Source organism: Lycium ferocissimum, chromosome 4 (genome assembly GCF_029784015.1).
Source record: "Lycium ferocissimum isolate CSIRO_LF1 chromosome 4, AGI_CSIRO_Lferr_CH_V1, whole genome shotgun sequence".
NCBI lineage: Eukaryota > Viridiplantae > Streptophyta > Magnoliopsida > Solanales > Solanaceae > Lycium > Lycium ferocissimum.
This window is the reverse complement of record NC_081345.1, coordinates 48,573,650-48,597,664: the sequence shown is the minus strand read 5'-3', so window position 1 is coordinate 48,597,664 and position 24,015 is coordinate 48,573,650. Positions and strand designations below refer to the sequence as shown.

The window sequence follows — 24,015 nt, the reverse complement described above, 5'->3', positions numbered from 1 at the left end:
ACTTTAATCAAACTAACGCATATTCAATTATCAACCCAAACCATTCAAACAACATTCAAGAGTTTCTTTAAATAATTCATACAATATTTCCAACAACCCAACAAATACTCCAATCCACCCGAAATAGTCCCCAAACCCGAGAACCTCAACTCTAACACATTTCTCGGTTTCAAATCATGATTCGCTCCAACAATCCCTACTCTAACCATGTCATTTCCATAAATATAAAAATCACACTAAACACACAAAATCTTCCCAAAACAGCCCACACACTTACAATACCAATTCGAATCTCATTAAACTCTTATTTCCAACATAGAATCCTCATAACAATAACAACCAAAAAATTCCAAGGAAACTTAATTCATTTCTTGATATACACAAGAGGCCATATTCACCAACCTCACATACATACATATTAATGATTTTCATTTGTTTCAACACTCTACAATAACCAAACATGCTACATAAAACTCATGCACCAACATTAACACAACACACACACTTGCACGGCCAAGTACCCTAGTACATGGCTCAACTTCAAACACCAAATTTCCATGAATTCCATCCATATCAACATACAACAACACACCTAAACCTTTCATAACTCATAAAACAAGATTAGATTTTACCTTTCTTCACAACTCCTCAATTTGTCCAAAGTTGGCCAAGGATGAAAACGAACAATCCAACGCTTCCAACAACGCTTCCACGCTAATAAGCACTCTTGAATTAGTAGGTTTGCTTAGGAGAAATAATTTTGGAGAGGCTTAATCTTGGTCTTGGTTTTTCCTTTTCTTGGCCGAATAGGTGGGAGTTCTTGCTCTCCAATTTTCTTGATTTTTCTTGCTAATGAAAATGATGATATAATGGTCCCTTAGTCATCCTTATATTTCAAATAATGGCCAACCATGTGGCCATGTCCCACTCAAAGGTGGCCGGCCACATGGCCATAATTTACTCCCTCCATTTTTTCAATAATGGCCAACTTCCACAATTTCCACTTTTGGTCCCGGTTTCTTTTGATGATTCCATACCAATAACGTCATACACACTTAGGTCTCACGACAAAATCGAAGGTCACACGTCCCGACTTCGTACCCCGGAAAAGTCTTAACCCTAACTTATCATAGTTAACCCAAATCGTCCCGTCGTTCAAAATACGGGATGTAACATAAGTAGCCATTTATTCATGTCATCCAGAGCCTCCTTCTCTCTTTCCATCAAATCAGAAGAGAGTGTTGTAGTGATTTGAGCCTGTATCATATGTAGTCTAGCCTTTGACCCCTATATTCTACTGTCAATACTCCTCACTTTATCGTGTCTTAGCTGCTTCAAAGGCTTTTTGCATGCTTTTAGTTTAACCCATAGCTTATACATTGCATCCCCCTGTACCTGCATGTTCCAAGTCTGTGCAACAACTTGCAGAAATTGCTCATCTTCAAATTTAATACATTTAAAACCTCGAAAGGTTTCTCTGCTGCCTTGCTCATCCGAAACCGCCAGTGCGTAGGTATGATCAGAGAAGTGATTCTCTAAGAATTGAGCAGTTATAGTCCTAAATTGGATCCTCCATTTATCATTACAAAGTGCTCTGTCTATTTTGCTCCACACATGTCTATTGGTCCAAGTTAAATACCTTCCTGAAGATTTCATATCTGTTAGCCCAAGAGTATCTGTTAAATGTTGAAAGTCCCTAGTTTTCGAATCAGCTACTGGTTGCCCACCCACTTTATCAGTAGTAGATAAAGGGGAGTTAAAGTCCCCACATATACACCGTGGTATTGTCATAGCAACACCAATTTTTCCCAAGCCGGCCCACAGTTCCATTCTTTCTTCCAAATTATTACTCCCATATACAATAGTAAGAGCACACTGGAAGTTACTTCTTCTATCAGCAGCAAGGCAGTGAATATATTGATTATGTATTTCCTGAGCAATAACACATACATCAGCTTCTTTCCATATTACCCATATTTTACCATTTACAGCATGACTATAATTGTGTATATACTTCCACCCCTTAGCCACCTTGTTCACACTTACTATGAATTTTGCCTCCTTGAATTTAGTTTCCACCAATCCTGCTAGGCATATCTTATATTTTTTCAGGTATTCCCCCATCTCCTTTTGCTTAGGGCCCTTGTTTAGGCCCCTTACACTCCATATAGTCCAGTTCATTGAGAAGTAGGAGGCTTCCCCCCCTCCGAGGGTCTTCCCAAAGCCAAATCGACCATAGTTCCATTTTTCAAAGGGGAAAACACATTTGGAGTTGCTATTTCCCCTTGCTGACCAGCCCCAAATGAGATACTGCCCATGCCTTGAGAGCTAGAAGCACCTGTCAACCCTTTAGGCATAGGGGTCATATAAATTGATTGCTTCTGTTTTCCCTGATGCATAGTCCCCTGTTTCTCACTACTAGTCACCCCTTTGCCCCCATATTCACTACTCTTCTGGTCATTTGCAGTATCCCCTGACACCTTACTCTATCTCGAAGTATTAATCGCTCTTAATAGCACCGGGCAGATCGGAGGTCGCTCCTGTACTCCTCTTGGTTTACCCACCCATTGTTGCACAGGTTTTTTATAACCTCTTTGTCTTGCCCACCTTTTATTTGTGCTTGTTGTTTCCCTTTTTCCTGAACTAGGGGCTTCTTTGGGTCCTCCTTGCATTCATGTCCATGCTGGAAACAATATTTACAGAATAAAGGCTTCCAATCAAATACCACATTTTGAGTAAATTGCTTCCCATGCTCATCTGTAACCACTATTTCCTTAGGCAGTTCCTGAGTACTATCCACATCTATCAAGACCCTAGCATATGACACATAGGTATACTGCTTTGTACATTCCTCTGCAAACATGGGTTCCCCCAACCTGCTGGCTATTTTACTCAAAGGTATTGGCCCCCAATGGCTCAAAGGCAGATTAGGAAAACGTACCCACAGTGGCATAGTTTTTGGGAAGTCCTATTGGAAGTCAAACTCTGGGGACCATGGTTTTAATATCAATGGTCTGTTGTTCAGTGTATAGGGTCCAGAGTAGAGTATATCATCCCTATCATCTATGCTTTGAAACCTCAAAATATAATACCCCTCATCATGCCAATAAAGTGTAGGTTCAGCTACATCCTTCCAGTTCTTAGCAATATAGTTCCTCATATAGCTGAACGAAGGCACATCCCCCATAACATATAGTACCAATGCATTTAGCCATTACTTTGTCTATTCAATCGTTTCACTACTCTCTACCACAACCATGGGTATGCCATCTATAAGTACTGGAGGTATAAAGGACAGATCCATACCATTTGCAGCATTCCGGTTATTGGTAAACAAGCTAGTCCATGGCTTATTCTCCTTCACTCGATCAACCTCTTACTTCCATAGAGGTATCTGCTCCTGTACCCCATCAGTATTGGATTCGCCTTCCATGTTTTCTAGGGTTAACTCATCCGCCCCAATAGGTTCAGTGCTCAAATCTGTCCCTGTTGATTGCTTGTTCAAATCTGGTATTTTAGCTGCCTGCGGAGCTGGATTTGTCTTCATCGGCGGTGTTAACCTAGGAATTCTAGTTGGTGCTACTATTGGAATCGCAGTTGATCCATTAGCTGGGGGCGTAATCACCTTAGTTACCGACTTCTGCTTTCCTGTAGACATCATAGCTTGTAGTGTGGAAATAATTTCTACATCCTTCCTCGCAACCACCGTTGGCTTGTCCTCATCCTTCCGAGGTTGTCCCCGACCTCATTTGGCCATGGCGAAGAGGGTGAGCGCACGTTAGCAAGATGGGCTAAACGTACGCTGAGAGGTTCCTGCACTTTTTTTTAGACCGTACACACTTTTTTGTCTTATCTATGCGTTTGAGATTAAACACTAAGGGTGTGTTTGGTACGGAGGACAAAAAAAAAATTCAAAAAATGTTTTTCAATTTCTCATGTTTGGTTGGTGAAAATATTTAAAAAACATTTTCTCTAGGAAAATAAGTTCCTTAAAATGAGAAAAATGACTTTCCTACTGAAAGTAGAGAAAACAAGTCCCATAATAGTAACATTCTAAGTTCATTGTCTCCTCCTAACCCACCTAATGCCCCCAACCCCTACACCTTGGCCATCCCACCCTGCTACTCCAGCCCCACTGCCCACTCCATCCCACCCCATTGCTTGTGATATTTTATTGTTTCCCGTACATACCATAACACTAGAAAATAAGTAAGGAACTCACATATCTAGAAAATATTTTCTAGGAAAATCTTTTTTTTTAATTGTACCAAACACACCCTAAAAGTGATTATAAGTCAAGTGCTTATAATCATTTATTAACACTCGAAAAATTGACCAACCCTACTATTTTTTCCCTAATATATTTTGTCATACTCGAAATATCCTTTTCAAAACAAAATTCTTTACTTTCTTTCCATCCAATTGCGTCATGATTTGTCATTTTTCAAGCGAAAAATATACTTTTAAATTTATATTTTTTTAACGATGTTCTTGTCATTTTAATTGAAAAAGTATTTATCGGTACCTTTTTGCTATATACACGATTAACTTTTATTAGCAGTTTCAGTACTTCTATTCAAACATGTATAACTGTATATTTAATTAGTTTCAGCACCTAAAAGTGTTTTCAACACTTATGCTATATATCCATTACTTTCAATCAAATTAACCCAAACGACGGGCTCAACATCGGGGGTGGAGCTAGTGTATTAAGTACGGCTTCGGATGAACGAAATACCTTTTGCTTCGACCTTGTATTTGCATATGAAAATTCATTAAATGTGTAGAAACATTTAATTGCGAAACCCGTAATATTCAAGCCGAGCTATAATCTCCGCGGCAAATTCAAAACCCAAAAGCTTTAAATTTCGACTTCACCCTTGAGTCCACACAATATGAACAGAATATATACGAGATCTAGATTCTTAAGTATCGGCCCGATGGATAATAAATTCAACCATGTGGAAATCATTTTATAGCTAGCAAAGATATTTAGAACCACTCCCAGTGGCCGCTGAATAAGAAGGCAAGTGAGGCAATGGCCTAGGGCCCCACTTTTTTAAGTCCCTAAATATATATATATATATATATATATATATATATATATATTTACTAAAAAAAAAAAAAAAAGTGTATTGTACTATGTTTGACTCTATATATTGGGGTAAAAGTAAAAAGTAACATCTTCCTTTGTTAGGGGAGTGGGGCCCACATTTTAGGAATATTTTTGGGGATTAATTATAACGTTGCACTAAAATTGGGAGAATATAAACATTTTTTTAGGTAATTGTAGATTTGATAGTATCCTTATTTATTTGGGTAACTATTCTATTGTTCATATCTATGTATTTCTTCTTCCTTTCATCATTCTTCTACTCTTTTATTATTGAAAATTCTCAACTCTCCTACATTCCTAAAAATTCTCTTCATCGCAAACATAGTGCTTACAAAAGATCAAAGATTTACTTTTTGACGTCTTCTTCAAATTATCAAGCAACGCAACACTATTTCGATATCATTATATCAACTTATCAAATTCTTGAACCAGGTTTTATTGTTCTAACTTTATCTTATATTTCATTGAAAATTTGTCATTGTTGATATTCTTATTTCATAAGTATATATTTTGCTTTAGAATTATTAGAATTTATTCGGTTTAAATATGTCAACTAGAAAATATGAATCCGGTTGTGCAAAAAGAGAGAAAAAGAGAAAGTCAAGAATTTATTAAATCCCAAAAGGAGCACTTGATAGGTATTTAACTAATAATGAAAATATTGATTCGGAAAATATAGGAGGATGTTCTTCAAATGAACAAGTCACTAATAGAGTTGAGTTAGATGATAATGACATTCAAGAAGAAAATATAGAAGAAGTTAATGAGAGATTTGATATAGTTCCAGAAACTCAAAAACTCCTAAATGCTTTAAATAATTGAATCCCTAAAAATTTATACGATCCAAGTCAATGGGATGCTATAGATACAAAGTTGAGAGATCTATTAGTAGAAAAGGGACCAATTAGAATAACTGACATAAATTTTTCAAAGGATAAATACTTTTCTACCACACATTATATTCAAAAATTGGCAAATGGGGAAAGACATGAAAGAAAATGGTTAGTTTACTCAAAAGATTTGGATAAAGTCTTTTGTTTTTGTTGTAAATTATTTAGTACAACTTAAGTACTTGTAATAAGAAACCAGCTAGTGAAGGTAGTAATGATTGAAAAAATCTTAGTGCTAAAAAATTGAGATCACTAGATGATGAGAGTTTGAAAGAGTATTGTCTTAACCTTGAACTTTCTTTAGCACATAATAGTTATTCTGATATTTATGGTTTAGATTTATTTTTTGAATTAAAAGTGTTAAGAGAAATAATACAAGTAGAAGATAATGATCTAATCGAAATACTCAATCAAATAAAAAGACTTCATTCTTTTCCAAATATATATATTGCTTATAGAATAATGTTAACTTGATTCATATGCTTCTAAACCAAAGAAGTTTTTCAAAACTAAAATTAATAAAATCTTATCTAAGATCAACAACGTTATCAAGAGAGATTGCATGGATTAGCTATATTATCAATTGAAAAAGAATTGTTAGAACAAATAGATTATAAACAAGAATTAATGAGTTCTTGTAACTAAAAAAGTTATAAAAGTAAACTTTAAATAAAAATATATATGATGATCTTTTCTTTTTTTAAAGGAAAAAATTAGGCCTCCATGTTAATGAAGTTTGAGCCCCGATTTTGTTGAGATTCTGACCACTCCTAACAGATAAGACTTCAGGTCCTTGTTCTGTACCAACCAGTCAATAATCTTGAAGAGTATTTAAAGACATGCAATTTGAGAATAATCTAAAAGTTCCGATGGCTTCTTCTTTCTCTCAACTTACTATAATTTACTTTTTTGCATGCAATATTTTCATATTGCTAGCTTCTGCTAGAACTTGTACAAGTTGTTTACACATCTATTTTTGGATTTGGTGATTCACTTACCGATGCCGGAAATTTAATGCACCTCTATCCACCTGATAGAAAACCACACATGTATTTTCCTTCCTATGAAAAAACATACTTCAATCGTCCCACTGGTCGTTGCTCTGATGGTCGTCTTCTCATAGATCTCATTGGTGGGTATTTAATTTTCTTTTTTTCTATTTTACTTCGCGTCCTTATGGATACTTTTTCTTTTTTTGGTTTTCCATTCGGTGTCTAATGTTTGCATTGGGGCCCGATTTAATCTGAATTCGCGATGAGAAGTGCGGCATTGTGGGGATGGGCTGCAAAATGTTCCCTAACAAAGGCGTCCCTATACCCGTGTAAGAACTCGAACCCGAGACCGCTAATTAAGGATGAAAGAGTACTTGTTACTCTACCGCAATCCTTGTTGGTCGTTGAGTACTTTTCCCAACCCTCTTTTCCTTAGCATACGTTATCTTAAAATATCACAATGATACAACTTTACCCTTTTATTAAAAGTAAAATAAGAAAAAAGAAAGACATAATAAGGATATTTTGATAATTTACATAATTTAATTTATTCAAAGATCGTTAATCTCAATATTAGAGTCCCTTATTGAATCTGGAATAAAATAATGTTCGAATTATGGTATAGAATAGTTTCGATGTTGCTTATACCGGAAACATAAATTTAAGCAAATGCTAGTCAAAACTTTATAGTGGGATAATTTTTATATTTTCGGTAACCAAATGTAAGTGTTTAAAATAATCAATGTCTAAATTATACTCCCTCCGAATTAAAAAGAGTGTTCACTTATCCTTTTTTTAAAAATAAATAAAAATAGAGTGTCTTCTTGCCAAATCAAGAAACAATGAACCTTATTCTTTCAAACTTGCCCTTATTAAGGGTGTGTTCGGTACGGAGAAAAATGTTTTCCACGGAAAAAGTTTTCATGGAAAATGTGTTCTTGAAAAATGAGTGAATTTCTACTTATTTTCTCATGTTCGGTTGGGTAGTGGAAAATAAGAGAATTTCTTACTTATTTTCTCATGTTCGGTTGGTTGGTAGAAAACATTTTTCGGAAAATATCCACCCAAGCCCAACCAATCCCACCCCAACCCCACCACCCCACACCACACCCACCCCCACCAACCACCACTCTCGAACACACTTCTTCACCTCCCCCCCCCCCCCCACTTGCCGCCACCCATACCCCACACCAAATATATCCATGCAAACTTTCCATTTTATAATTTTTTATAAAAGTAAAATTAGATATATGAAGTAGAAAAGTCGGAAGGGATAGGGGGCAGAGGGGCGGGTGGGTGGTGTAAAAAATTTTTTTTTTTAAAAAATCAAAAAAAATTTCAAGGAAAATTAATTTTTTTTGGGTTCGGGGAGGGGAGGGGGGGGAGGGTTTGGGTTGTGAGTGGTGCAAAAAAACCGAAAAACAAAAATTCAAAACTTTTTTTTCAAGAATTTTCTTTTGTGTGAAAAAATTGGTGCAAAAAAACCAAAAAAAATTGGGGTGGGGGGTGGGAGTAGTTAGGGTTTGGTGGGTGGGGTTGGGTTGGGTTGGGTTGCGTGGTGGTAGGGTAGTTGGTGGAATGTCATTTGTCGACTTGTTTTCCCTACTTTTATTAGTGCAGTCATTTTCTCATTTTTGAAGAACTTGTTTTCCTAAAGAAAATATTTTTCAATATTTTTGACCAAACAAACATGAGAAAATTGGAAAACATTTTTCAGAAAATGCTCTCCTCCACACAGAACGCACCCTAAGTGTAAGTTCACGTTCTATTTTGGACGTGTGAAATGGTCCTCTATTTCAAGGACAAGTTGAAGCTCTTTTCAACTCCTTTCCTTATCTGAAATTGCTACCCAAATTAGTAATTGTTGTCCGTTTAAAATCCGGTCAAATAATTGTCCTTGATGGTATAATAATATAAAAAGAAAGCACCGGTTTGAGTCCCTAAGCACATAAATATTACCTCCTTAATTACTACACCATCTAGTGAGGGTTTTGAGTGCTTAGAAGACTCACTGAAGAAAATAGATTTCTAACATTTTTTACGGGTTTATATATGATTTTTGGTGTTTATAAAAATAAAAGTTGATGGGTCTGCAACAGTTGAAACCGGGTCGAAACGACCCGGACAGAGGTTGAAGATGGCTCCTTTGGACCCGAACATTTGAAGCTTGAAACTTTTCATATCATAATAGGGCCCAAAGCTTTTAACCCAGAGTCCCTTACAGCAATGTTAAAGAGATTTGTTCATACCTTATTTGAGATTTTCTGGAGATGTAATCTTTGATGCAATTTCTTAAAAAAATAAAAAATAAAAATAAAAAAGTACTCTAGCGCATGAGACTCCAACTTTATTGCATAAAGTATTTAGCAATAAATCTTGAATAAAATTTGAATTAATGTCTAGTGATTCATATAATTTTATTTAATTAAAATTTAGCCACAGCAATCTTGATTAAATAAAATTATATATTATGTTTAGGTTCACATAAGGAAATTATTGACATTAAATAAAGACTAATGTCTAAGTGATCTATAATTTTATTTGATTGAAGATTAGCCACAACATCTTTAATTGAATAAAATTTTAAGGTTAAAGGTCACATAAAGAAATTTTAGACATTAGAATTGTGATTAATTATGCACAATATAATAACTCAAGAACCTTTATTATTGGGTTGCATAATTAATTAGGATAAAATATTAAATACTTTTTATAATTACCCACAGGAATTGTGAATGAGAAATTAATAGTTTTATCGTAAAGATAGAATATCCTACTAGTAAATTGATCATTCTATCGTAAAGAATGAATCTAATTGAATTAAAAATTTAGCCCACATGAAATTTTTATGTCATTAGATTCAATTTTATATTATTTAGCTCAAATGTATTAAGCATGTATATATGTATATATTTGCAGTTATGCAACCTGCGAATTCCTCTGATATTTGTGATATTCCCGAACTTAATGGTGAGAATTATAAGATCTGGAAGGAGAGAATTCTCTATCACTTAGGGTGCCTGGACATTGATTATGCTATCAAGAAAAACTAACTACCGACTAATGAAATCAACACTCAAGCTGAGATTGCTCTTCATGAACAATGAGTGCGTTCTAACCGCTTGCGTGTTATGTTCATTGTTGCACCCTTTTTTTACCAAGGCTAAACAAAGTACAACTTATGGGGCTCTAAAAGGATAATTATGTACAGAGTGGCCACCTAGCATTTAAGGTATACTATGGTACCTATAAATTATTAATGTATGTAACTTAAAAATAGTTTGTGAAAACAAGTGAGATTCTGGGTAAGGGTTCAAATTATTTCGACGGGAAGGCGTTAAGCATCCTTCAAAATCCACAAAATATGGTTCCCGACTGGACCTGATTTGATTACATGAGGCTTGTGTAAAAATGATTGGTTATTATGTACAAAAAATTATAAAATGTTCGAACAAAGAATAATGAATGTGAATGTTATGTAGTAAAATGTGAATATTTGTGCATGTATGAACGTATATATAACAAGACAGAAAAGTAAAGTATAAAAATTATTGTATTTATGAACAAATATATGAGAATAATCTTTGAGTTTTAAAAGAATTAGAATTCAAAGTATATAAGAAAAAGACCGTAAAGAATGAAAGTTGATCTATAAAGGGATAAGTAGCCACAGAAACATTTAATTGAAAAATAAATAAAGTATAAAAAGAAGGGGAGTAAAATGTCTAACAATATTAGCTAATAAAATTAATTATTAATGGACTGAAGAATGAATGTAACATAAAAGATCTGAAAAAATGACTGAATATAATGTTTTTTTTGTTTTTTTTGTTTTTCAAGGGACATGAGCGCTTAAAAGATATTTACAAATGTTTAAGAGAATTAATTTAAAAGACTGATTTTAGTAAACAAACATAAGATACGCAATGTCAAGAATATTAACAAATATGAGTGCAACTTTATGAATAAGATGTGATATAAGGAAAGCATATAAGTGAAATAAAATAATACCTAATGTTAATTTGCCTAAAACACGTAGTGAACTTTAAATAAAAAAATGTGTAACATTAATAAATAAATAAATAAATAAATACCACCAACCGGCAACCCAGAAAGTAAAGTTTCACTATATTTTATGCTTTGTATAATTTTAAGAACATAAAAGTAAATATAGATAGAAATCCGAAAAGATCTTCGAGAGTCGTCTTCGGGAAGTAACTCTGGATACCTTCATAAAACTTAATAAAAATGTTAGTAATGGATAAATATTTTACTAAATGAATTAAAGAAATGACAATAATATATATATATATATATATATATATATATATTGCGATTTAAAATAAAAATAACCCGTCTTATGTGCAGGGAAGGCCACGAAAATCGGCGAAATTTTTTTCATCGGACAAAAGTGTAGTATTTGCTTAAATCAGTTGAAGTATCAAAAGGAAATAAAAATAACAGTGCCGAAAACAAATATAACAAAGCAACCAAGATTTTCGGAGTTCGGCTAATTGCAATAACCAATGGTCGGAGGAAGATGGCGGTTAACAAATAGGAAACCAGATCCGAAAAACTCCCCTGATGGTGAGAGTAAAATTAGTAGGCGTTTGGACATGCGATTTCATCTCATGAGATGAAATCAGCGTTTGAACCTGCGATTTCATCTCTCCCAAATCATCCAAAAAGGCATGATTTGGGATTTAAAACCATGATTTCAAAAAATATAAATGTAAAATTTGATCCATACGTTTATATTTTATAAAAAAAATTAAGACCCATAAGTTGGTAGATATATTTACCAATCATGTTTACCAACCATTTATTAACCCCATTAACTTCCGCCAACCTTTATTTATATATACCATGCGGGAGGATTATATTAAAGAGTGGTTACATTTACTATTCATGTTAAATTTTTCTTTTTATTGAACTAAAGTTTGATCAATTGATGTTGTATTTTTTAGAAAGGCCTTCTAGTAACGTATTAATTTTACTATGAATTATGATTTACTCATTTGGTAAGATTGTATAAGAATTGAAATTTTTTTGATGGTTTAAATAACTTATGGGGTTTTTATGTTTATAAAAAAAATTAAGAATTCAAATTAGTGCGTATAAATATGATTTCATCTCATGAGATGAAATCATGTCCAAACGGCGGAAGAGGTGTGGTGATAGGAAAGAATAAATGAGATGGTAAAAGAGAGATGAAGATGGGAATGGAGCTTTGGCTGAAGTTTTTGTTTTTGGGGATATGAAGTGAAGGAGAGACAGAAGGTGAGAGTTAGAAAGAGTTTTTTTTTTTTTTAAAAAAAAAAAATAGAAGGGAGGAGTTGGGATGTGACACGGCTGATGAGGGAAAAAAATTAAGAGAGGAGAGAGATAGTTTTTTCATTTTTTTAGAGGGAAGAGGGATGGCTACGTGTGTGTGGGGAGAAAATTAGGGAGAGAGATGAGATAAAATTGGAAAGAAAAGTTGAAAAGAAAAAGAGAGATCTGAGGCTAGAAAAAAGAAGAGATTGTGTGGTTTTAAAAATAAAGGGGAAAGGAGTGAATTTTTTAGGAGATAAGGTGAAAAAGTCAAAAAGAAGAAAACATGTGGGGCCTGCAGAGAAGACAAAAAGGAGAAAAAGAAATCATATGAGGGGTAGATGAGATTTTAATTGTATACTGAGCGATAATTCGGTAATTTGCACAAGGTGAATTTTGAAATATCTTTGAATTAATTGTGTTGCGATAAACTCTCCAGGCTTTTCTATATTAATGAACTGTATTAAAATATAACTAATATACATATAAAAATGCGAGTATTAATATACAATTTTAAAAAATGTAAATAAAAATGTGATTGATACTTGAAAATGTAATGTGCTGTAAAGAAATAAAAATGATTATTTACTGAGATATAATTGCACATGTTGTCTTTATATACAGTATGACTCTAAAAAAGTAACGATTATTGAAATTAATTCAAATGACAATAAATTGATAAAAATCCTAATCTTTGCATAAATAAGGATAAGTATTAATAAATCGTATTAAAATTTGAAAAATATGTAAAAAGCTACATTTTGTGCTATTTTGTCTTTGAGATGTTAATTTCAAGCAGGATGAGCCAAAATTGGGTGTCAACATTCATTAAGTCTAAAATCTCTACTGGTATTCGTGGTTCTGTTGAACAGTATAACAATGTCAAGGCATCTTTGAAGGCTATTGATGAACAGTTCTAGACTTCAGATAAAGCAATTGTCAGCATCTTAATTATGAAATTCTCATCAATGATGCTCACCAGTGTGAGAGGTGTGCGTGAGCACATCATGAAAATGGGAGACTTAACGGCTTAACTAAAGATTCTTGAGATTGAAATGCCTGAAATTTTAACTCTCTTCCTCCACAGTACAACCCCTTTAAGATCTCCTATAACACACATAAAGATAATTGGTCTATTAATGAACTTATGTCCATGTGTGTTTAAGAGGAGGGTCGATTGCTGATGGAAACAGGAGAAAGTACATTCATGACTTCAATCTCTCACACACACAGTTATGAAGCTAATATGGCTGGTGTTAATTATAACACTTGATGGATTGATTCTGTTTCTACAATCTGCATTACGAATTCCTCAATTTTGTGGTATCGGAGATTAGGACATATCTCTGTAGAAAGAATTAAGAGATTAGTAAATGATGGAGTACTTAATACTTCAAATTTTACTAATTTCGATACTTGTGTGGACTGCATTAAAGGCAAGCAAACCACAAGTAAAATAAAGGGTCCACGAGGAGTTCAACCATATTAGAAATCATACATTCATATAGATGTTGTTCAGACATGGACGCATAAAGTCAGAAATACTTTATCCGCATATAGTCAGAAATATTTTATCACCTTTATAGATGAGTACTCACGATACATGTATCTTTACATGCTTCATAATAAAAGTGAAGCATTAAAAGCCTTTAAAGTTTTCAAGGCTAAAGTAGATAAACAATGCGGAAAGCAAATTAAGGTTGTGAGGACTGATAGAGGTGGTGAGTACTACAGTAGATACATTGAGGATGGACAAGCACAAGGTCCGTTTGTGAAGTTTCTTCAAGAAAATGGGATTGTTACCCAAGACACTATGCCTGGTTCTCCAGATAAAAATGGTGTAGCAGAAAGAAGAAATCGAACATTATTGGACATGGTGCGTAGTATGCTAAGTAGCTCTAAGCTGCCTAACTCATTGTGGATTGAAGCTCTTAAGATGGCAGTGTATATATCAAATCGAGTTCCAACTAAGGCAGTCCCAAAGACAACTTTTGAGTTGTTTAAAGGTTGGAAACCGAATTTGACACATATATGCATATGTGGATGCCCGTCTGAAGTTAGAATCTACAACCCATAAGAAAAGAAGCTGAATCCTAGGATCATTAGTGGGTATTTCATTGGATATGCCGAAAGGTTTAAAGGATGCAAATTCTATTGTCCATCTAATAACATTAGGATTGTGGAATCAAGAAATGCAAAATTTCTTGAGAATGACTTAATTAGTGGGAGCGTCAATTTCATAATACAGCTTCTATAAGAGATCAACCTTTTACTGTCGTAACTCCCGTCAATTTCACACAATACTAAAGTCTTACTTATAATATTTACAAAGAAATATATTTGTATAACATACTAAAATTAAATTACATTATTTTTAATACATTTAAAAATAAAATACTATATAATCAAAGTTATATAATTAAAAAAATTAATTTTTTGCTTGACATAAATTTATCTATCAAGGAGATAAATAAGATTCACGCTAATGACAAATGTAACTAATATTTTCTTACTACTTAATTATTCAATAATACACCATTTTGTACATTTTCTAATGGTACTAGCTCAAGATTAATTAAATTTACGAAAATTATTGTTTTTACTAGATTAGTAATGGCGACATCGTTCTTAATGACTTGTAATATTCATACCCAAAAAAAAAAAAAAATCCTTAACTTTTGCCCAAGATTAATTAAATTTATGAAAATTTTGTTATTGGATTAGTAAATGACAACATCATTCTTAATAGCATGCTACTTTTATTTTATTTTTTTAAGAAGAACTCTCGGTTATTTTCCAATTTACATTGGCACAATAAATTCTTTCCCTAGGTAATAAAATTTCCAGATAAATACCCAAGAAGAAATTCCCAACTAAATTCGCAATAACCAAATTCCTAAGTAACTCCCTCGATAATAAAATCCTCAAGTAAATCCTCAAGAAATAATCCATAGGTAAATTTGTAGCAACAAAATCCCCAAGTAATTCCCTAGGCAACAAATTCTCACGTAAAATCGTTGCAACAAAATTTTCAAGTATTTTTCTAGATAATAAAATCCTTAGGTAAATTCCCAAGAAATAATCCTCGGGTAAATCCGCAACAATAAAATCCCCAAGTAAATGCAAAATCCCCAGATAAATCTCCCAAAACAATTCCCAGCTAAAGTCGCAACAACAAAATCCCCAAGTAATTCCCTAGCTAATAAAATCCCTAGGTAAATCCCAAGAAATAATTCCCAGGTAAATGCGCAAGTATAACTACATGGGGAATTTCTTGCCAATTCACAAAGGAAATAAAATTTTCATATTTTTGATCTTTTACCTGCGGAATTACCTACGGAATGATACTTGGGTATTATTTCCCTCAAATAAATCCCCATGTAAAATTTGGCGCTAAATATAGCTCCGGATTTACCTGGGCTAATCATATCCGCAGGTAAATATAATAGATTTTAGGATTTTTTTATTTCCGCATGAAAATCCGCAGAAATTATCTGCGAAAAAAATGCCCAGATAAAATCCCCATGTAATTCAAGCTTTTCTAGTAGTGGCTACTGGGTTCGGCTGAACCCACACTCGAAGGGCTAGCTTCGTCCCTGAGCTAGTGTACTAAGTACGGGTTCGGATGAACCCTGTACCTTTTGCTTAGACCTTATATTTGCATATGAAAATTCATTAAATGTGTATAAACATTTAATGGCGAACCCAGTAATATTCAAGAAGACTTTATCGGCTTCATCCCCACAAACGATAAATGATCTAAAACTCGGTGGATAATAAGAGCTCGTTTGGCCTTTTAAATTTAAAACGTTTTCAGCCCTGAGTCAAAACAATATGAACAGAATATATACAGATCTAGATTCTTAAGTAGCAGCGTCGGTGGATAATAAATTCAACCACGTGGAAATCATTTTATAGCTAGCAAAGATGTTTAGAAACCCCTCCTAACAGATAAGACTTCAGGTCCTCGTTCTCCACCTACCAATCAATAATCTTGAAGAGTATTTAAAGACATGCAATTTGAGAATAATCTAAAAGTTCCAATGGCTTCTTCTTTCTCTCAACTTACTATAATTTACTTTTTTGCATGCAATATTTTCATATTGCTAGCTTCTGCTAGAACTTGTACAAGTTGTTACACATCTATTTTTGGATTTGGTGATTCACTTACTGATGCTGGAAATTTAATACACCTCTATCCACCTGATAGAAAACCACACATGTATTTTCCTCCCTATGGAAAAACATACTTCAATCGTCCCACTGGTCGATGCTCTGATGGCCGTCTCCTTATAGATCTAATTGGTGGGTACTTTAGTTTTTTTTTTTTTCTATTTTCTTCACGTCCTCTTTTTTTTTTTTTTATGTTTTTTTTTTGTTGTTTTGTTTTTAATTATATTTTCACAAGGTAGGGGTAAAGTACATCTACTATATATACATAAAAAATAATTTTATGTGGGAATACACATGCGGGTATGTTGTTTTATATTTCACCTTGGTGGTGTAGGAATTACGGCTTGTAGAGGCGTATCTAGCCTACAAGGTAGGGGTTCAACTGAACCCCAAACTTTCGACACGGAGCCTAAATTTATGTGTAAAAAATTATTAAAATTGCAATAAATAGTAGATTTGAACCCTTTAACTTTAAAAATATATTGGGTTCAATGCTAAATATCTTAAGATTGAACTCATAAAATTTAAATCTTGGATCCGCCTCTGACGGCTTGACCCTTGACCTATACATATCAGCATCCAATAGGTAAATACATATAGAGAAGGGGGACATAATGCATTACCTTTCCAAAAATAGTTGGGGAAACAACACAAAATACTCCTAAAATGTAAAATATTTATCTGTCAATGCCCTCTCCTCAACTAATTTCGCTTTTACCCAACCGGCCGACAAAATTTACTCGAGTACCCCCTTGCACAAAACCCTTCCTCCATGATGCCATCTCATTATAGTTATGTACTATGATGGTATCCATGTCGAACTAAGAGAAGGTTTGAAGAAATCCTCCATGAAATCATCTCAGTGTATTTATATACCATGACGGTAGCAAGGAGGACTAAGAAAGTGTCTAATATCATATAGGCAAAAGACATAAATTGACCCTTAAACTATACCCCAAATGTCGATATCACACTTAAACTTTACTAGTGACCTAATACATGAAAAAGTGATATTATTTACCCCCTGAGAGATGATGTGGCACAATATATAAAAATAAAAAAAAGGCGCGTTTTGGTTATATATTATTTATTTTTCTTTTTTTTTAATTGTAAAATTCAATTTTTTGTAACCCCCACCCCACCCCTCATTTTCTTCTTCACTTCCACCTCCGCTGGAGCTCCGATGAGCTCATCTCCTCCCCCTTCTCTTCCGCTCCATGGGGAGAATTTTTGTTCTTAGTTTTTCCCATTTGGAAGGAAAAGCTACCTTTATCGTAAAAAATGGATAACATTAATGGGTGTTGGCCGGAAAAAAAAGTCCGGCGAGCTTCCATTTTTCCAGTCAAAAATTTTCTTTCATGTGAAAAACCATCCACTGGTATTTTTACCTCTATTCTCTTTGTATTATCATATCAAAAACCATCCACTAGGAAATCATTCACATTAAGTTGATTAAGTTTTGAATCCATTTGGTCGGCATCGAAGGCGGCAGTGAAGTTGGAGGAGAAGAGGGCGTGGTGGAATGAAGAAGAAGAAGGGTTTTGGAGGTGGGGGTGGAATGAAGTGGAAGAAATGATGATGGGGGGGGGGGAAGAAGAAGCGAAGAAGCGAAGAAGCTAATAAAGAAGAAGGGTTTGGGGGGTCGGGGGTGGGGGGTGAAATGGAGAAGGAGTGATAAAAAAGAGTTTTTATTAAAAATCTAAAAAAAAAAAAAAAAAAAAAAAAAAAAAAATCATTTCAGTATTAAAATTTAAAAATTAGTTTTTTTAATTATTAAAATTTCATTTCACTCTCCTATATTTATGACGTGGTGTTGACATGGCGCTGATATGGCGAGAGAGTGTGTAACACCTCCCACCATGTGACTGGTTCTATGTGCGTCAGGGGGTAAATAATATCACTTTTTCATATATTAGGTGTGTAATAGGTCACTAATAAAGTTTAAGTGTGATATCGACATTTGGGGTATAGTTTAAGGGTCAATTTATGTCTTTTGCCTATCATATAAGGATTGAAGCAATCCTTCATGATACCATCTCAGTATATGGTATATGTCATGATGGTATCATGGAAGACTGAGGAGTGTCTCATTGAAGGATTGAAGCAATTCCCCATAATACCATCTCACTATATGTATATAAGATGATGATATCATAGAGATTTTTTTATTTTTTAAGAAAAGTGTGTTTTTTAAATAAATGAACATGATCCTCTATGATACCCTAACAGTATATTATATATACCATATGCATTTCATAGAGGGTTGATGAGTATTTTCGAAGGAAAAAAGTCTTTTGTGATACCATCATAGTATATTTATAAGTGACAGGGTGATACCATGTTGGTGTCATAATTTTGAAAACATTTCGGGTAAATAGTTTAGGAGACATGAAAATAAAAGGGCATGGACGGGTAATTATTTTGTTTTCAGAGAGCATCTATGTTCTTTCCCAAAATAGTTTGTAACTCAGGTATCTCCAACTTTTTGACATTGTAGAGCTTACAAAAGAAGGCCGAGGTTGTTTATATTAGGCAAAAACTTATTACTGCAAAATATACATACTTTCCCAAATAGTGGCGGATTCAAAATTTTCATTAAAGGGGTTCGAAAAATAAAAATATAGTGTCTGGAATTTGAACTTGGAACCTCAAGGTGAATTTTAATTCCGCTAAACCATTGAATCAACCTCTAGTCTTATGGTAAATTTATATATGTATATAACAATTAAAAAATTACGTTATATATATAGTGTAATTTTTTTGCCAAGGGGGTTCCCGTGAACATCCTCCCGCCCCCCTAGATCCGCCCCTGCTTCCCAAGCTAGTGTATGTTATGCAAAAACTTATACTCCTCCTGTTTCAATTTGTTTGTTTGGTTTTGACTTAACAAGGAGTTTAAGAAAGTAAAAGAGATTTTCAATCTTGTAGTTTTAAATTAAGTTACGTAGAATGTACCAAAATATCCTTTAATTTTGTAGGCTCGAATATGTTGTGTGGAAAGTTAAAATTAAAGAGTTGTCAAAAAAGGAAAGAGACATTCTTTCTGAAATAGACTAAAAAAGAAAAAGAAAAAAAGACAAACAAACTAAAACGCAGGGAGTACAAAATATACGTACACCACCATACATTGTGAAGATTAGGAGTCTTATAATTAACATGTCTTATTGTAAAATAAGGATATTGAGCTTTTTCCATTCTGTTCGTTCTTCTAGTTGTTGCTATTCCTCCAGTCTTGAAGGATGCGATTGATTGTATGTGAGTTAAGACTTTAGTACCCAATGGACCTTATGCCATTAATAAGTATGCCGAGATGTTAGATACTTTGAGTTTTTTTTTTTTTTTTTTTTTCTTTTTTTTTCAATCCTTCTTTTCTTGACGTCAGTTTACAATCCCACGTTGATTGTGACAGTACCGGATCCAAAAATTTTAAGTAATGAGTGCTCCGCATCAGGCAGCACACATAAACATATGTGACATATAACGGTTATTTCGACAAGTATTAAATTTTGGCACATAAATTTGAAATGTGTAACGTATTTCGGTGGTAAGATCTGAAGGTTAAACCCATTAAATCCAAATTTTAGGTCCGAGTCCATATTAATGCATAATCACTACAATTATCAACTATATATAAGTGCATAACTATTTGAAATTGATTAATTTAACAATAACTAATATGTAAATTCTAATAAATATTACTATATCATTTTAAAAAATCACTCTATTCATAGTTATTATCGCTATTTTCATATTTTGAAAACGATGTATGATTGAATCATTGGTTACACTAAATCTATTTCCAAAATTTATGTTTTCAACATAAAAATTGTCTATTTTAATTTATATACACAAATGAACAAACTAAAATATTTACAGAAAATGAACATGGAAAAAAGAAAGTAAAAAGAAAAAAAGAGGAAAGCAAATAAAGGGAAAAAAGAAAAAGAAAGGGAATGAGTTCTCATTCTTTTAATTTATATGTGTTAACCAATCGTCTACATAAATATCTGGATTCCGCATCGGGAGTAATGGATGCTCGAGAACCAACAAGGACCTACATAGGTCCGCTCAATGGTATTGAACTGTCGTCGCCTTATTATAAGTGAGCTTTAATTTAGGTCAAGCTAGATCTGAGGTTTATTAGTGGGCATTTAGTTTTTTTCCTCCTTTTTTCCTTCACCTTATGTGTTATTGAAATGTCATGACCTTATAAGTTAGCTTTTAGCCCAAGTTAGATCCGAGGTGCATTGGTGGATGTCTTTTTTCTCTGGTCCTTCCGTCGTTTTAGAGTCCCGCATTGGTTGAGCATGCGAGGTGTTAGCACCTTATATGGTAGTAGAGTTAGACCCGGCCATAAAATTAGTTTATAACCCACAAGCCCTTAATGCAAATTTTGTAGTACTAGAATAATTTTTCTAATTTCCGCAACCAAATATATGTTTTAAAACAGTCATGTCTAAATGATATGAGTTTAAGTATATAAATTATGCGTGAATTTTTTTTTTACTATCATGTCATCTTTATCTGATGTAGCAGGTAACCTGTCTTATTTTTAAAATTAATAATCTCACATTTTAAGGAGGCTTACTTGTAGATTTGGATGACCTGACAACAATATAAGATATTATTTACCAAAAAAAAAAACATTTGGTCAGTTCATTTGACCTTTAAGTTTTATTTGTGATATTTCAGCACAACATTATGGACTTCCACTTCCACCGCCTTCAATAGATGCAAGAGATGGAAGAAATATTCAAGCTGGAATAAACTTTGCAGTGGTTGGATCAAGAGCAGTGGATGCACAATTCTATGAAAAGAGAGGAATGTATGATAAAGTAACAAATGTTTCTATGTGGGACCAATTGGAGTGGTTCAAACAAATGCTCCCACATTTATGTCATAATCCTTCAGGTGGATTTCATACCCAATTATACCTCTTTTTACTGCTTATTGAGGTTAAAAAAAGCATATTATTAAAGAAGCTGATATTTTTTAAGTAGTTAAGTAGTTAACTTATTTAGATAATTGGCGTTTGAAAATACGCGTAATTAAAATGAAAATATTGTTTAATAGGAATACATTATAATGTGTTCGGCACCACCCGACCTCCAACCCTGCCCTTGCCGACCCCGCCAACAACCCCTAATCCCCCACCCTAATTACTTTCACCCCTAATTCCCTATAATATTTGTCTATATTATATATCAATATTTTTAGGATAATATTTTCTGCTCATTAAATCGTCGAATTCTTTTAGAAGAAAATGGAAAATTTTGACAACAATTTTACCTATTCTCTGGGTTCTTTTTGACAGGTTGCAAAAAGTTTTTAGAGAGCTCCTTATTTCTTCTTGGGGAATTTGGAGGCAATGATTATACACATTCACTTCTTTCAGGCAAAAATTTAAATGACATTCTACCTATTATTCCAGTAGTTGTCCAATCTATTGCCTCAGGTGCTCATGTAAGTGTCTAGCTCCTTAATGATCTTTACTATGATTGGAAATAATTCTTTTTATTTATTTAGTTCTCCGAAATGATTTTTTTGAGGAAACCCTTTTTTATCAAAAGGGAAAAAATTGACCACCTTAACTTTTGGTAGCTAGTCATTTATTTTCACAACTAACTCAACTTTTAATTTTATATAAACCAATGAACACTCAGACATCCTTATCAATCTTTAATATAAAAAAAACTCATCAACACTATTGTCGATCTTCAATAACTATTTTTTCTGAAAAATATTTTTCACCTTCAAACCAAACACATATTTTTTCAAGAAAACATTTTTAAGAAATAAGAACATTTTATCCATCGTATCAACGAAATGTTAATGGTTAAAACTAAAAAGCATATATGTTGACCTTGAAATTACCTTAATCAAGTTAAGCGTCATTTAATTGCACAATTTTTTATTTTCATATGTATATACTATTAGTAGATTTTATAGAAGTTCAGCTTAATTAACTTAATTCAATCACTAGTCCCTCTTTCACAGTCAAATGTGAATTTTTTTAATTTTTAATTTATTTATTGAATGCAGGAATTAGTGGAGCTTGGGGCCAAGACAATAATGGTACCAAGTGTATTACCATTTGGATGTGCTTCATCCTATTTGACATATTTTGAGAGCTGGAATGAAGATGATTATGATGAAATAGGTTGTCTCATTTGGCCAAATGAGTTTGCTTCCTATCATAATGAACTTCTTCAAAAGGAATTACATCGACTTAGAGAGCTTCATCCCCATGTCAATATTATATATGCTGATTATTACAATGCTGCAATGCAACTTTATCGGGCCCCTCGCAGATACGGTAATTTTACTTGTATTTGTTTTTTCTAATATTCAATATCGTAATGACCTAAAGACAACCAAACCTTGTTGTTCAGGTGGTAAGTATTACTTCTATCTTTAACCATGCTACAGAAGGTTACTAGCTCAGTCTTATTTTACAGGTTATAATATCCACTAATTATTGATATTACGTTTATTTAAGGTGATTAATTGATAGTGTAAAAGAATTTACACCGTATAAAATTAAAGTTAAACTCTTTTTACTTTTCCACCTCTCCCGGAGGGCCATATCTACTATAGACTAAGGTTAAACTTAATTTTACGTATATAGAGTAGAATTTGCTATCGACCTTTGCCTGGTCAACTATTAATGGAAGTAGTCAGGGTGATTAATGCTCCATCTGGTCCATCATAAGTACTTATCCTTCAACGTTTTGGCAAATCTTTAAGAAAATCATTAATAACATAATTTAAAAAGTAATTTGTTCAAATTATCCTTTCTCTCCTGGAACTTCTTAGATCACTTATCGGAATAAAGGTACATTTAAAAAAAAAAAAAAAAAAAAAAAGTTAATGGTCCATCGGTTACCTAAAGCAACACTTATTTTGGACCAAATCGATTTATAACTAAAACGACAACACTTATTTTGGAACAAATAACACTATGAAAACGTACTCGCACTAAATATTTTGCGTTAATTTATAACAACTTACCATGATGAATTAGTGTGCTAAGAATATATATTAATAAGGCATGATTAAATATCAAATGTCTATGTGCAAATACATGTTATACATTTAATTGTCCAATAGTAAAGATGTGAGTAAGTTTTTACCCAGTTCTCAATCATCATTCTGTGCTACAAATACATAATTAGTTTCTAAGCTTAAGGTATTTTTTTGCAGGATTTTTGGAGGGTGCACTTGTAGCATGTTGTGGAGGTGGAGGTCCATATAATTTCAATATTTTTGCTCTATGTGGCATCTTTCCAGCAACAAGTTGTGAGGATCCTAACCAATATGTTAATTGGGATGGATATCATTTGACTGAGGCTGCTTATCGATGGATGACAAAAAGTTTGTTGGAAGGCCCATTCACTTATCCTCCTATCAAGAATTTGTGTCCTTTTGGTATTAATGAGGCCCAAGTTTCCCAAATTTAGAAAGCCCAAAAATAAAACCCTTCAAAATATGAAGCGATCTTTATTCAATTAGTCAGTCGAATTTACTGTTT

At 33.4% G+C, this 24,015-nt stretch overlaps 1 protein-coding gene across 5 annotated transcripts in view; it reads left to right on the top strand.

The window, feature by feature from the left end:
• LOC132053405 (GDSL esterase/lipase At2g27360-like) overlaps positions 1 to 23,973 on the top strand; it is a 24,857-nt gene extending 884 nt beyond the window's left edge. Inside the window, exons 1-5 of one of the 5 annotated variants that reach the window (XM_059445427.1) lie at positions 6,880 to 7,138; positions 21,177 to 21,395; positions 21,799 to 21,947; positions 22,527 to 22,800; positions 23,688 to 23,973. In XM_059445427.1, coding sequence (XP_059301410.1) covers positions 7,021 to 7,138; positions 21,177 to 21,395; positions 21,799 to 21,947; positions 22,527 to 22,800; positions 23,688 to 23,944 — 1,017 coding nt within the window. In that variant the 5' untranslated portion in view covers positions 6,880 to 7,020 and the 3' untranslated portion in view covers positions 23,945 to 23,973. Of the gene's footprint in view, positions 1 to 6,879; positions 7,139 to 16,309; positions 16,617 to 21,176; positions 21,396 to 21,798; positions 21,948 to 22,526; positions 22,801 to 23,687 lie in introns of those variants that run through there. The other 4 variants (XM_059445425.1, XM_059445426.1, XM_059445428.1 and 1 more) reach the window with 4 other exon arrangements.
• Positions 23,974 to 24,015: the final 42 nt, after the last annotated feature.